Source organism: Pholcus phalangioides, unplaced genomic scaffold (genome assembly GCF_987345545.1).
Source record: "Pholcus phalangioides strain wild (caught in Gottingen) unplaced genomic scaffold, Ppha-v1.0 ptg000009l_1, whole genome shotgun sequence".
NCBI classification, from domain to species: domain Eukaryota; kingdom Metazoa; phylum Arthropoda; class Arachnida; order Araneae; family Pholcidae; genus Pholcus; species Pholcus phalangioides.
Window position 1 is genome coordinate 21,276,890 of NW_028301602.1, and position 14,955 is coordinate 21,291,844.

Genomic DNA, 14,955 nt, shown 5'->3' on the forward strand with positions numbered 1-14,955 from the left:
TAACTTTTTTGATAATAGCAATGTTATATGATCATTTAATACGTTTGAACTTACTCAAATTGTTGTTATTGGTCTTTTGTTGCTCAACTTGGCCATGCAGTGCTCTTAAATGTTTCAACTTCAGTTCCTGGGTCTCAACCTTTTCCTTGAGATTCTGTAGCTGCATCGGATCCACTTTCAACTCTGTCAGATGATGATGGCGCGCTTCCTGTTGCTTCAGAAATTTCAAGCGTTGCTCTTTCGCCACAAGCAATTGCTGCTGTGCTTCGATTTGATGTTGTTGCCTGGCAGCCATCTGCCGCAGCTCAGCCAGTGTCATCTCTGCCTCCTCTGGAAGCTGAAAATCACAAATAAATAGTTTGTCAGAGAAACATTCAATCTTCACTGGTAATTTATACTGTAAAACTGGATATTATAATTACTTCTACACTTGCACTCTAGACCAGAGGTGTATGCAAGGGCATCCCCCTCCCCTTCCCATTTGAAGCTAAAGATGCCTGCCTCTGATCCATTCAAAACTAGAAATGCTGCCTCTGATCCATTTGAAGCTGCAGATGCCCATTCGCAGATGAATATGCCTGCCTTTGCTCCATTTGTGGGTGGTGAAGATATCTGCCTGCTTCATTAGTAACTGAAAATGTCTGCCTCAGCTGCGTTTATAGCTGAGGATGCGTCTTGGATCAAGCATGAATAGATCCAGAGGAGGGGAGCGATCGCCCCTACCATGAATAGAATATTGGTAAATTCGGAGTGTCCCATAAAATACAGGACGATCCAACCAACCTACATAATTCACACCTCCTGACACATCGTCCGAATACGCTCCTGGTCCTAAATCATATTTTTTAAATATAGTCAGTGGCATATTTAGGCGGGGAGCCCTTAGCGGGCTTTAGCATAGAGAGGCAAGTTCAAAGGGGCAGCTAATTTGAGGCATGAATGGCTAAAAAAATTAGTAGAATGGGAGAAGGGCGGCAAATTTTATACAACCCTAAATAAATCCGCCTCTGCTGAGTAGTGCTATCTTAACACCTGGGCCTACCCAGGCACCTCAAGAGAAAGGGGGGGGGGGTATATTACAAAAATAAGATCTGGTTAAAATTTTCAAGAGCAAGAGTTTAAATTGATATGAGCAAGCACTTCTAGGTAGGCCTCAACAATAGCAATTTGCTCAAGGCCCCTTGATGCTCTTAAGATGGCTCTGCTGCTGGGACAGTAAGGAACTACAGGTCAGTGAATAGCCGCTGTGGTGGTCGAGTGGTCATAGTAATGAACTCTCATTGCAAGGACCCAGGTTCGAGCCTCACTGTCACCACAGTGGTGGTCAGCTGAAATTGGTTTTCTGTGGCTCCAGACTTTGAGGAGCAAATGCAAGCAGATCTCCCCTTTAAAAAGTCTCGTCACAGACTGCAACAGTCCTACAAATAGTACAACTATTCAGACATTAACTTATCTTTTGAAATATAGATGGCAGCACTGAAAAATCACACACAACACTGGATATGCAATCAGACTGTTAGGTACACACACTTTCACCACAATTCACTAGGTAGCAAATTACCCATGGTGGCAGACTTGAGTTGTGTTCGGTTTGAAAAAAAAGGTCAGTGAGTGACCTAGAGAAACTAAAAGCATGTGAGAGGACAAAAGAGTGCCTTGGAATGTGAGCAAGCATGTGAATGAACAAAAGAATGACCTACACAGAAATGGACCAGGTCATTGAGTGAATAAGAGTGTACATGAACATGTGAATTGGCCAAAAAAATGATTTGCCGTAACTAGGATTTTTGTATCATCTTGCTGCCCCACCGATTAAAAAATTCAATAATTTTACATTGGTGTTCTGTGTTCAGCTAAAATTTGTAGCCCCACCTATATTTTTTCCCCCTCTAGTTACTGCCCTGGATAGAGTACATGCAAATGATAAAAAGAGTGGCCTATAAAACAAGAAACCATGTCATTAAGCTACCAAAAGAGTGACCTAGAGTGTGCAAGCATGTGAGTAACCAAAACTGCATGCAAGCACACATGTGAATGACTAAAAGAGTAAGAAATAGTGTGACTTAGAGACACAGGTGTACTTGCAGGAGTGTTGGGGGGGGGGCAAGCGGGTTAAAGCACAGGGCGGCGAAGAGTAGCAAGAAAAATTAAACTGGAACATGGGCAGGGTGGCAAAACCCTAAATGCCCCTCTGAATATACACATATTTTTCGCAATCGCTTTGCGGGCAGGATAACATTCTCGCGAGGGCCACAAACGAGCTTACGCATTCGTGTTTTAAATGCATAGAGAAAATTCATGCAAGCATTAGTTGTATGCATGCATTGTTTATGCACGTTTCGGTAGCGTCAACTTGACCTACGGATACACTAATGTAATTCAATTGCTAAATCAATATCCCCGTCAAACTTTTAATTAATTTTACTTTAAAATTAAACTAGAAATGCACATATATATTATTAAACAACAAACTAAAATGCAACTTACCAAGACCATTATGTTATCAACTTAAAAAAAACAAACAAACAAAACTTCAAAATAAAGCCATCGCGCGCAAAGCGTAGAGCGGAAAATGAACGCCCATCTCTTGTGCGTGTGGACGCTGCGAAAATAATAATAAAATAAATTAAATGACCACTAACAACTGCTCATTGTTTTCGCTAAATTGCAATTATTTTTAACTATTGTCAACGCGGAAGCATTGCCTGTGATCGAGCTGGTATGCAGCACAAAAATATGCCGGGGGGTGAGGGAAGAAGAGGGAGTGTCGGGATCGTTTCATCATCATCATCATCTGGCGGGAGGAGGAATAATACGATCCCAGACTTACGATTTTATCGTAACCATATGTGTGGTGCGTCAATGTACGATATTCTTTCTTTATCTTCTGAAGATGAGATCATTCCCAGGAACAGTTTCATGAGTTACTCATCATGTGATAAGCTGCCAGTGAAATTTATTCGTGTGAGTTCCAAATCAAGAGACACGATTAGACATTATGTCAATAAAACACAGTGATCCGTTGCTGTCAGATTTTTCCATGGGCCCCCCCCCCCCCCACAAGGGTGGGACTGACAGGGCTCTGGCCCTGGGACAATTACCATCATTTCTCATTTCTTCATGCTATAAATGCACTATATGGAAGGGGTCCAACATATGTTGGTTGCATTTTGCTATAGGGGCTCTTGGCAAATACTCCCACTTTCTCACGCGTAAATCAGGCCCTGATCGCAATATCATGGTCCCCGCAAGAGTGGGGCTTACAGGGCCCCATGTGAGGAGGGGAACGATTCCCACGCTATAAATTTACTATGAAGGGATCCGGTCTGGGGAACACAAAAAAAGATCTCAGCCTAGGGGCTCCCTACTCTAGGCAGGGCCGTCTTAAGAGCATCATGGGCCCCCGGGCCAAGTGATTTTTGTGAGGCCCTACCAGACAAATTCCCTAAAATTTCAACCAGATCTCATTTTTGTGAGGCCCTTTCCTCTTGAGGCCCCCGGGCCGTGCCCATGCCTTAAGACGGCACTGACTCTAGGATGTGAGGGCCACGACCACAATGAGCGATGAACAACAATCTGCACATGCACAGTTGTAGTGAGAGGGGGACATTAGGCACTGTCGCCCCCTGGGATCATCATGAAAGTTATATCTGACTGGGAATTGCCAGAGTAAACATGCAAATTGGGAGGCAGTCATTTATAACCGAGGTATAGGGAGAGGGCTAAAAAAATATTTCGCCCAGGGGTCCATCTCTCTTAAGTGAGGCCCTAACTCCGGAGGGGGGGGGGATCCACCCTCCCGAAATGTTAGAAAATGACTGATTTATATGAAATGGTATGCTAAAGTCGAATATTGTTGTGTTACCTGTTTGGTTCCTCCTCCCTGAACTGCAGTTGTTCTTCCGCCGAAATAAATTTCTGGTGACAACCCTGCGCTCGTAGCCCCCCCCCCCCCCCCACGACGGTGGGGCTGTCAAAGCTACAGCCCTGGGAGCCTGGCATTGTTTCTTTCATTTTTTGTTTTTTCCCATTACAAGTTCACTGTATCGTGGGCCCCCGGGCCAAGTGATTTTTTGGAGGCCCTACCGGGTAAATCCTAGAAAATTTCACCCGCATCTCATTTTTGTGAGGCCCCTCTTTTCTTGAGGTGCCCAGGATGGCCCATGCGTTAAGACGGCACTGCGTGAAAGTCCTATCTGGGGGCCCCTGCTGCAAGATGCGAGGAGATGGTCATGCCTGCGCTGATATCACAACTGGGAATCAGTGCCGTCTTAAGGCATGGGCCCACCCGGGCACGGCCCGGGGGCCTCAAGCGAAGAGGGGCCTCACAAAAATAAGATCTGGTGGGAATTTTCGAGAATTTGTTTGGTAGGACCTCTGAAAAATCAATTGGCCCGGGGGCCCATGATACTCTTAAGACGGCCCTGCTGGGAATAGAACTTGGGCCGGCATGCTTATCACTCGGCTACATTTAAAAACCGACGTGAAATCGCGATTAGGAATCCCGACTGGTACGGTCACCTTTAGAACATGATAAAAAATATCAGAGCGAAGTTATCAGTATGAGCAAGACGAACAGAATCAGAATTTGGCGATACTTTGAATACCTTTCATTGGACAAAATTGTATTGATTGGCACTGCGCATAACTTTTCGATCATTCTTTACCAGACGTAGCCTCTTTTTCCCGTGACGAATAATTTTCATCAAACACTTGTGGAAAAGAATAAAAAAAATCGTTTAATTTGAAAATTTTTCATTATTATGAGCACGCGGGGCCCGATGGGGTTGGAACTGTCACACCAGGACTGCAGTGTGCGTTCTCGGGGGCCCCCTGAAAGGGGTTATTATGTAAAATAAGTGTATATTGTTCTGGAGCGCTGCATTGCTTTATTCTAGTTACGGTTCTGGCCGAAACCAACCTCTCGATGAGTATAAAAAAACAAGCCTGCCGTCAAGGGCGTAGCCGGGGGGGGGGGGGGGACTTGGGGGTCTGGTCCCCCCCCGAAATGTGAGAAAATGACCGAAAAAAGGGAAAAAGATGACCAAATCTATTGTTCTGTCACTTTGGTCCCCCCCCCCCGAACGAAATTTCTGGCTACGCCCCTGCCTGCCGTTCGGAATCGGCGATAAATTGTAGGTCCCGGTCTAATTAGCCCTCGTGTGCAGAAAATGACCGTGGTGCGACAAAAATGATCAAATGATCAAACGAAACTGAGATTTTTTTTGTCGGGGCAAACGAGATTTTGCGACGAAGTACACTTTAAAAAATTTTATAATGGCAGTTTCGGCCTTGCGTGTCACATACCCTCAAAAGATGATTCTTGATATTTGGCTCAACAAACTCTGTTAATAAAAGCTTTCTAAGAGAGCCACCTCCTGTTTCTAAAAACAATTTGGGGAGGTGGCTAATTAATGGAAGTGCAATAATTTTTCACCTATCAAAAGGACACTTTCCACAGGGCCGGTTCTCTAAGAAACTGGCTGGCCATTTTAAAGAGATTTTATTGCACACATTTTCAGTCTTCACATTCACTCATATTTTCAAATAGAATTTAGATCTGGGCCTGATTTCTGCAGCCAAAATTAAAGGGGTCGCAAATTCGTTGTAATTAATCATTCACTGACTAACATTTCAAACCTAAAAAGAGCTGGTACTTTTTGCAGAGAAAATTTATTTGATGAAATATTTAATTATGAATATATTATGTTTTTATACAGTGAAACCTGTCGAAGACGGATATTCTATGACACAAAAACTTGCTTGAACAGAAAAAGTCCCATTGATAATTAGTGCTATGGTTTATAGAAACGTCCTCTCCACTTGTCAATACAAGATTCTTCGAAAGACAGGTTATTTGTGGAGATGAAGATTACAAGGAAGAAAATTCATCACTGCCCCCACGGGAACTCGAACCCCTGTCTCTCGCTTGCCGGACGAGTGCTCTACTATCTAAGCTATGGAAGCAGATATATATATGCTCCAAGGTTGAAATATTCTATGTTGAAAGGCACCGTACATGGACGGCGTCAACAATCAACTAATAGCTCGTGAATGACAAAGGCCAACCAGATGGCCATATGCATATAGAAACGTCCTCTCCACTTGTTAATACAAGATTCATCGAAAGACTGGTTATTTGTGGAGATGAAGATTACAAGGAAGAAAATTCATCACTGCCCCAACGGGGACACAAACCCCAGTCTCTCGCTTGCCTGACGAGTGCTCTACCATCTAAGCTTCATCTACACAAATAATCAGTCTTTCTATGAATCTTGTAGTGCTATGGTGTAAGGGCATCTCAAGGAAAACTCTCTGTACGTGCCTGACTTATTTTGGACGTGTCCCCTTTGCCACGTTTTTCTTAGCTTTTTTTTTTGCCCTTCCAACTTGGATTTATCACCCCTCTTGGAGTGACAACCCGTGCGGTCCAAGAGCCGTCTTGGCTTTGATGTGAATTCTTATAGAATGGATTTAAAATCAATCTAAAATGTAAAATTACTTTAGTCTCTTGATGTTCTACTTCATACAGGTTTCACTGTTGCTGGAAAGATGAATTCAACTTGATATTATCATTAATTTTATATCATTATAAAATTTAAAAACTTATTTTCATTCCCAATGTATTTGAAACAAATGTTTTCTTCAGTCAAAAGTTCCATGTACATCAGTGGTGTCCAACCAGAGGCTTCTTTGCCACCTGGAATAACTATTATATGCGGCCTATGAACAATGAAACTAAACCGGTTTCCAAATGAGCATTCATATTTTTATATAGGTATGTCACTAAAATTCCAATTTGGTCTTGGGAAAATTTCAAGTGTCTTTTACTTTGATCTTTTTATTTATTATCATGAAGGAGAGGGGGGAAAAAAACCACTCAATTCATTTTATTTTTGACCAAGAATGTAAGTTAGAGTTTTTCGTGGTTTTTTTTATATCAGCCACTATTTGCATCTAATTGGTGTCTGGAACAGATTTTTCTCTTCCTTAATGTGGCTCAGACAACCCAAAAGGGTGGACTTTTCTTCATACACAGTGAATCATGAAAATAATTTGAAGAAAATAACTCTTCTGTATAAGAAATGTATTATGAGAATTTTTGCCACAAAACATCTTCAATTAGCAGAGGACATATTGCGGAATAGCAAAAAATTCTGCTTCGGAGAATGCCACAGAGCGAAACATTAAATACAAATACAAGAACTTTTGTACAAGCAATTTTACTTGAATCATTCAAGAATAAATCTCCATACGAACATTTGAACAAACTAAAATGTGAGTGAACTTGATATACTAATGATCATTTGCATCATGATGCATTCCTGCTAATAACATGCTTCATATTTACTTTGCTCTTCTAAGTGGAATAACATAATCTAAATTATTTCGGACTTGATATGGTTCATACGGATCATCAATGTAATATTTCCTCTTCTTGTAATTATCGGTGACCATCTTATCAAGCATCATACATTGGCTTCTTGTGCAGACAATGTGCTGCGCCTCACGCCAATTTTGACCCTCACTTTTCTTGCGCTTTCCTTTATGACAGCCACCAATCCTTCGAATCCACAGCCCATTATCAAGCCTGAAAAATCGCCTGAGAACTCCACCGCTACACCTCTTACCACCACTTTTTAAATTGAATTTTGTGATTGTTCTTGAGCTAACAGTACTAAGAGACTCACTTTTCAATCTTTCCCTGAAAAGTAGATAAAATATATTAAAAAAAAATTGGGGTGAAGAGAAATTTTACAACAAACTGTTATATGAAACTTTTAGGTACTGTATACAGAGTGCATAGAAAAGTCCCTTTATAACGTCCCTCAAATAACTCGAGAACTGTTGATCCTAGAAACATACTACCAGTTGGAAAAAGTACCAAATAATGTGAGGATCTCAGATATGCTGTTCATATTGCAAGGGTTGAATTAAAAAACTGAAGTAAAAAAATTAGATTATTTTGTCATCTTTTTTCAAAAAACCAAATCTAGAAGTTTATATTCTATTTCTACTGAGCACAACTAAAAAAAATGTTTAAGATATTTTAAGTGAATGTTTGCAGAGATATTTGAATTTGAAAATTCGTGAAAATGAGAGAGAGAACTGAATATGAAGTTCATAATGAGCTTGTCCATTATTTTGCGTGGTTCTTTCCTTCATTTACAACGATTTTGGAATTCAAAGTATCTCAGCGAATATTGCACTGAAAAATGTGAATTTTTTTTAATGGCCTCAAGAGGAGACAAGGAAACAACTTTCTAATTGGGTGTTTAAGACAGGGTGTCAGCGTAAAAAGTTAATTTTTTTTATTTTAATAACTAAACAACCCCTTACAATATGAATGACGTATATCTTACATCTACATGTTATTTGGGTACTTTTTCCAATAGGAAGAATGTTTCTAGGATCAACGATTCTCAAATTATTCCAGGATAATGGGACTTTTCCATGCGCCCAGTATACTTGCTGATAAGTTGAGATTTTTTTGTTTGAAAATTCATTTTGAAATTTGAAGGGTCGATTAATAGATAGGTCAGTTTTTACACAAAAACACCTAGATGTCTGTTGTGGTTTTGGTGGTCCATACACAAGTACATAAAATACTTCAGACAAAAGCATAAATTAACTTATTATTTCTTTACTGTCAATATTATAGGGTGATTACTGAACTCCACTTGCTACATTTTACAGACAAACCATTGATCCTAGAGGCATATTTTCAATTAGAAAAATTATCCAAACAACATGTAGAACTCAGATATACATCATTAATGTTGCAAGGGGTTGTATAGTAACTAGAATAAAAGAAAATTAACTTTTTATACGGACACCCCCTATCCCTAAAAAGAAAAAGATTAGAAGGTGATTGCTCTGTCCTTCCCTAACAAAAACATTTCCACATTTCTAAGTGCAATATTCACAGAGATATTATAGAATTTAAAAATTAGAGGAAAGTTAGGAAAGAACAGCATAAACATGAGCGGAGATATGGGAGGGGGCATTGCTCCACTGCTTCCCCCCCAGCGTAAAAGGCAGAACAGACTGATCTAATGTATATGCGTATGTATGAATCGACATCATCATTACCATGCCTCCAGCAATCATCATTGTGTCCCGCAGACTTTCAAGTTTATCTCCACCTATGAGTATAAATAAGGGATGGAAGCATTGTCTGTTAGTGTTTTTACTGTTCTCTTCCAACTTTCCTCCGATTTTTGAATTCAAATATCTTAGTGAATATTGCACTTAGAGACGAGGGAAATTTTTTTTGGGCATCAGGACAGGCAGGGCAACAACTTTTTAATTGCATTTTTTATATTAATAACTATACAACCTCTTGCAATATGAATGACGTATCTGAGTCCTACACGTTATGTGGATAATTTTTCTAATTGGAAGTATACTTCTAGGATCAATGGTTCGCCAGCAAGGGAAATTAACCATCAGGCACACTGCATATTGCATTCCATTAAAGTATTTCATGAATCAAGTGCAGCATCCACCAAAATAGATTTGTAAGCTAGGCACTACATCACTGTATATACCATACCTTTCTGATACAAAAATTAACGTTCATGCAGTGGTTACTTGGTAAGTCGAATTCTGGTAAGACAAACATCTATTTAAGTCAATGTTTTCTTGGGGCCTTAGACCATTGAATGCTCAAATTAAATGTTTTGAATATTGACCACAGAGAATTCAACTAATAAGACTTCACTGCAATCACTGAAATCCTGTACTACAAAAACAAATATTTGCTAAGAAATTATTGCTAAATGCTTAGAACTAATTACTTAAATGCAATTTAAATTAAATAAAATTAAATATTACATGGTAATGCTCATGGTAAATTCCTAGGAGACTTTTTAAAACAAAAATTCATGTAGATGGCATAGACTAGAAACATTGCAAAAGTCCAAAACTATGTTTTTGGAAATGGAAGTGTTGTAGCAAATAGGCCAAAGAACACTGATTATAAAACACTATTATAAAACTATGTAACAAAAAAAACCCTAATTATAAATTAGATAGTACAGTCATGACAGCAAAAAAGTTTGAAACCATGTTTTTTCAATATAAAATGAATTATTGGATGAAAGGCCACAAATGACAACCGGCTGTTTTTAAAAAAAAATCTAGAATCAAGCTGCAGATATAATAAACACGGAGAGAGGAAATGATCAAATTTAATAGAAACTTGATAATTTTAAAAGAACTTACAAACAAGTTTCAATCAAAAATCTGAGGTTGATGAAATTTTATTTTGTACAAAAAAAACAACAAAAACACAAACCATCTTTATATTTTAACCATGCCACCATAGGTAAACCTCTTTGCTCCAGAGGTCGGTATACATATGCCTACCTCATTTTCAATGCATTTTAAATGGTTTTAATGATTCTTTTTTCCTCAAATTAAACCTTACAGCAGCAATCTCGGAACGCATTTTGACCTACAATAAACAGAAATAGATAATTTTTTTTTTGTCATTTTTGGCTCAGGCGTGAAGAGGGTATATCAAAACCCTTGAAATTATTACTGATATCAGACTTCCAAGATTGAGAATCACCCATGAAGTTATACGAAGAAAAGATTTTTTATCATAACAATTTAAGAAAAAAGAAATACAAAATTTATATACTGCAAGATTCCTGGGACGATACAAAATCCTCTTGATAATACATGGTGATCTGGTATACCAGAGAAACACAAATGACTTCGGAACTGTGGGATTAATCCCCAAGAACCTGTGGTTAATAAACAACACATGAACATATAACAGATTGAAGTATTAAATTTAATAAATTATTCATATCAGTAAGTTATAAGAGATCAATTGAAAAAAAAAAGAATCGATGTTCCCATTTTTTTTCTTTTGAAAATTAGAGGATTTACAAGCCCTCTTAATGAGAAATACTGGTTTTAGTAAAGCATATATTTAATGATTAATAATTTGACATAATATTTAAGTGATTTTTTCCCCCAAAAAACTTTGCAGAAGCCACAAGAAATCTCACGTTTATGAGACAGATAACAGATGGCAGTAGCAATAATATTTTTCGATTATAAAAAAAAAAACTAGAAGAACAGTTTCTACTGACTCTTTCACTTTGACCCACATGCTACTACTGCCATCACAATGTGTTCAGAATAAAAGCTTTTTTTAATTTTACAATTCATAGTTTTCTGTTGTAATTTTTTAACCTAATATTAAATTATCAATTATGCTTACCATTGTGCCCATCCCTTTAAGCAACATCTTAGCATCAACAAAACATGAACTGATGTAGCGATCAGCCGAACTCACTGATGACATGCATTACATCTTCATTGGCTAACATGAAATTTGGTCAACACAAAATAATTTCTTTGGTCACTTTAGATTCTTCACTTGGATGGTGAAGTGGAATCAACCAAGACTAAAGCACTGACCTGCCGGCACTCGATACAGGAATTATTTCTGTCTCGCCCTACTGGATTTTGTACTGCCGAGTGGGAAGACGGAGTCAGACTCTAAAAATATGTCTGTATGACCTCAGGTGTATTTATGTAGAACAGGGGTGTCATTATGTAGGACAGGGGTGTCATTATGTAGGACAGGGGTGCGTTGATGACTAACTGCATAGTGACTGGGATGTGATGGGTTGCCATAGCAAACCTGGACATAATTATCATGTAAAAATATGCCAACTTAGCGATGATCATGAATCATGCCTTTACTTTTTGGACTTTAGCCAGGGATCTGCACCCACTTTGCAAACTACACAGTTCAGGCAAAAGCCGGAAATTCAGAAATTGGCCAGGTCAATTGAAAGAACAATTGACCAATTTGCAAACTGGCTAATTTTGGGCTTTGGCTGAAACATACATTGGTGTCACTAATAATACAATATCTGGATTCATGAAATTAAAATGAGGCGAGAAATTTCAGAACAGCTATAGTATAATCTAGGGGTGTGAGGCTCAATTGGACCTTGGGCCATTTATCACAATTATTCCTCAAGTGAGCTGCCAATTATTAAAAATTAATAATTAAAAATCTATCAACTAATAACAAAAATTTAGTAATTGGTAATTTAAAATTTGTTCATTAACACAGTTAAAAATTTATTATAAACATTTAGAAACGGTTCAATTGAACTCAAAGGGAAGTCAAAGAAGAATTATAAATCAATCATAAAATTTAGAGTATTCTCTTCTAAATAGCCTTTGAGCAAATACAAATTACACAAACTTGTCAGGGCATGGAAAAATATGAACCATTAGCTGATCTTTCCCTTGAAGTTGGATATTTGCCATTCAAATGTCCTGTAATACAGTAAAGCTCGTCTTGACAGTGACCCTGCCCTCTTTTATGGCCAAATAATAATTTCCCATTTGTATAACAACAGCATGCATTCCAAACCACTGATTAACTGCCGCCACTCTATTAGACTAATTTTTTTGTCCTGTTGGTATTAGCAAAAGAGAAGTTTTACTCTAATATTGCTAAATGTAGCACTCGTGTCTTATCACTAAGAAAAAAAAAAAAATCTTGATCTTCCATTTCTAGGAACAGTTTTACCTCTTTTAACAGTAAAAAAAAAATAAAGAAAAGAAAACTTTTCAAAACAATCACAAGACAACCAACAAGTTTTCAAATTTTTGTGCCCAAGGTGGCCCTTCGAACTTGCTCTCCAAGTCTTGAAGAGAAACTGCGGGAACAAGAACTGCTTGAGGCCTCGGGACTGTATCAAGTTGTACATCTTGAGAACTGTACTCTTGCATTAGAGAACGTAACTTATTTCCAACTCTTTTGCAGCAGAGGGCCAGCTAATAAATGATGCAACAGAAATATTGCAGTTTAAGAATGTCTGAATATATTTCTTTCAATTTTGCGGTAAGTTTTGAAGCAAAATTTACATTTGGCAGCCATTGCTTGATAACAGTATAATTATTCATTCATTACACTTCAATCACTGTGAGAAAAAACTCATAATACCACCTTAACGACAACCACAGTGTACAATTCAGCAAAACACAGGTAATAGCTAATGTTGACTACTTCTTCCCAAGAATCTACAGAGAGAGGATATTGAAATATACAAGCACAAAAACAGCTATAATGGAAGAGAAGAAACTTTGAAATTGAGCAGATCCTGGACGCCAGCTCTCAGAAGAACGAGAACCTTCCCCTTCAAGATCCAGCACCAGAATGGCGACAACAACCAATCAGATAGCTCCACATCTCTCGGCCAATCAGGTTCTCCCAGCATAAGAACTGTTTTCAATATGCTGCCAGCCATAGAATCCACTGACCAATAGTGTATGCCAAGCCACTCATGTACGCAAATACAACCCGAGACTCCGGAAAACTTGACTTTGATCCAGTTTATCAATTCTCCTGATGATGCCAACCGCTAGTGTTGGGGAAACGTTGCAAACTCAAATGGACGACGGTCTTCGAACCAGAACAATTTTCTTTGAAAGATGGCAGCGAAAACTTTATCAACTAAAAAACTCAGTTTAAAAAAATAGATTGCAGATGGCAACAAACAAGCACATAACAAGCACTACACAGAAACAAACTTCATGGAAGAAGAGACTTTTTTGACCAAACTCAGAGCTTTTTTAGTCCTGAGCATTGTATTATTGGCCAATTCCTAATATACAGTATATTGTTTTGTCGCCAAATTTTTATATGCGCCAAAACAGCGATATATTACCAACATAATTTAACTATGCTTTAGGACTCCCAGGTCCTAAAACATAGATGGTGCCTGATTTTCTTTTCCAGCTTATTGTTACCATTTCGTTTTTCTCAAAGCTGTTTTTTCTTTTCCTGTGGAGTTTTTTCATGCTACTTCCTGTGTTTTTCCCATATGGATTTAATGTATCTGCACCATCTACAATTTGAAAAGCCAAGAAGCAACTTCCGTATGAAGATGAGGCCTGAGTTAATGGGCTTTTCAAATCATTTTTGGGTGTTCGGGCAGTAACCGTAATGAATGCACCTTGCCATAGCCTTTCTGGTGTTCCAAGGTCAATATATTCAGGTCCTGGGGCCACTCCTTAACGGCGCGATGTGGGTGAACTTGGTGGCGAAGTCGTTTGCATGCCACGCCAGTACAAAGTACGACCTACAGGCGTTTATTGTTTTAATAACAATTATTATTATTAACATATTTAATATGTATAATTTTTTTTATTTCCACGTTTTTAATCGTCTTTTGGGTAACCCTAGCACTAAAGCGGGTTTGGCCACTTCGCGAACTGGCTGGCCAAAGCCCGGAATTCGGATATCGACGGGCCAATGTTTCATCAACGAAATTGGCTAACTCAAGAATTGGCCGATTTCAGGCTTTGGCCGCAACATATATTTGTGTAACTAATGGCGCATTATCTGGATTCACAGAAATAAAATGAGGAGAAAAATTTCAAATGAAGTTACCTGATAGTATTTTCTTTCCCAAGTCGATGATTTTTCCCACCTTGAGGCTCATCTCATCAACATGGGGGAATCTAACAACTTTAGTTCAAAACGGAAAGCTAGAAAAATTGAAAAAGGCAATGGATTCAACAAGAAAATACGAGTAATACAAGAAATTTCAAAAAGTTATGCGTAAAAACAGTGAATTATAAGCTATTACGGTACACAAATACTACAGTGATCACTTTGCTTTGATGTAAACAAACTTCCAAACTTCACGAAGTGTTGCCAAATTACTGGAGCAATAATTTGTGACTTCAAATAAATCTTATCAGCTTCGGTCGACTCGATAGAAATTCAATCTGGCACTTTTGCTGCCATCTATTACCTAAAAACAAAACTATACTTAAGGTTGAGCTTGAAGTTTTTATCGTTGTGTGCAGCAGCGTATTTACAGGAAACGGAAAGAGAGAGAGAGAGAGAGGGGGGGGGGATTTTTTTTTTCGGAGGGGCGGAAAATTAAAGAAATTAATGATCAA

General features: G+C 38.5%; 2 protein-coding genes across 8 annotated transcripts in view; both read right to left on the minus strand.

The window, feature by feature from the left end:
- Positions 1–2,799, minus strand: part of LOC149082253 (apoptosis-stimulating of p53 protein 1-like) — a 29,226-nt gene extending 26,427 nt beyond the window's left edge. Inside the window, exons 1-2 of one of the 4 annotated variants that reach the window (XM_089235767.1) lie at positions 2,488–2,799; positions 55–337 (exon numbers count right to left, since the gene is read on the minus strand). In XM_089235767.1, coding sequence (XP_089091893.1) covers positions 55–337; positions 2,488–2,496 — 292 coding nt within the window. In that variant the 5' untranslated portion in view covers positions 2,497–2,799. The remainder of the gene's footprint in view (positions 1–54; positions 338–2,487) is intronic. The other 3 variants (XM_089235765.1, XM_089235768.1, XM_089235766.1) reach the window with 3 other exon arrangements.
- A 4,404-nt stretch (positions 2,800–7,203) lies between these two features.
- On the minus strand, positions 7,204–14,715 carry mRpL35 (mitochondrial ribosomal protein L35). 4 transcript variants are annotated; one of them, XM_089235773.1, is made up of 4 exons: positions 14,662–14,715; positions 14,438–14,535; positions 10,649–10,754; positions 7,204–7,705 (listed from the first exon to the last, which is right to left on the minus strand). In XM_089235773.1, exons 2-4 carry the CDS (start codon positions 14,487–14,489, stop codon positions 7,348–7,350), a joined length of 516 nt encoding a protein of 171 aa, XP_089091899.1. In that variant the 5' UTR covers positions 14,490–14,535; positions 14,662–14,715; the 3' UTR covers positions 7,204–7,347. The 4 variants fall into 4 exon arrangements, with proteins under 4 accessions (XP_089091899.1, XP_089091895.1, XP_089091896.1 ...); XM_089235769.1 differs by having other exon boundaries at positions 14,642–14,703; XM_089235770.1 differs by having other exon boundaries at positions 14,637–14,690.
- Between the last annotated feature and the right edge of the window lie 240 nt (positions 14,716–14,955).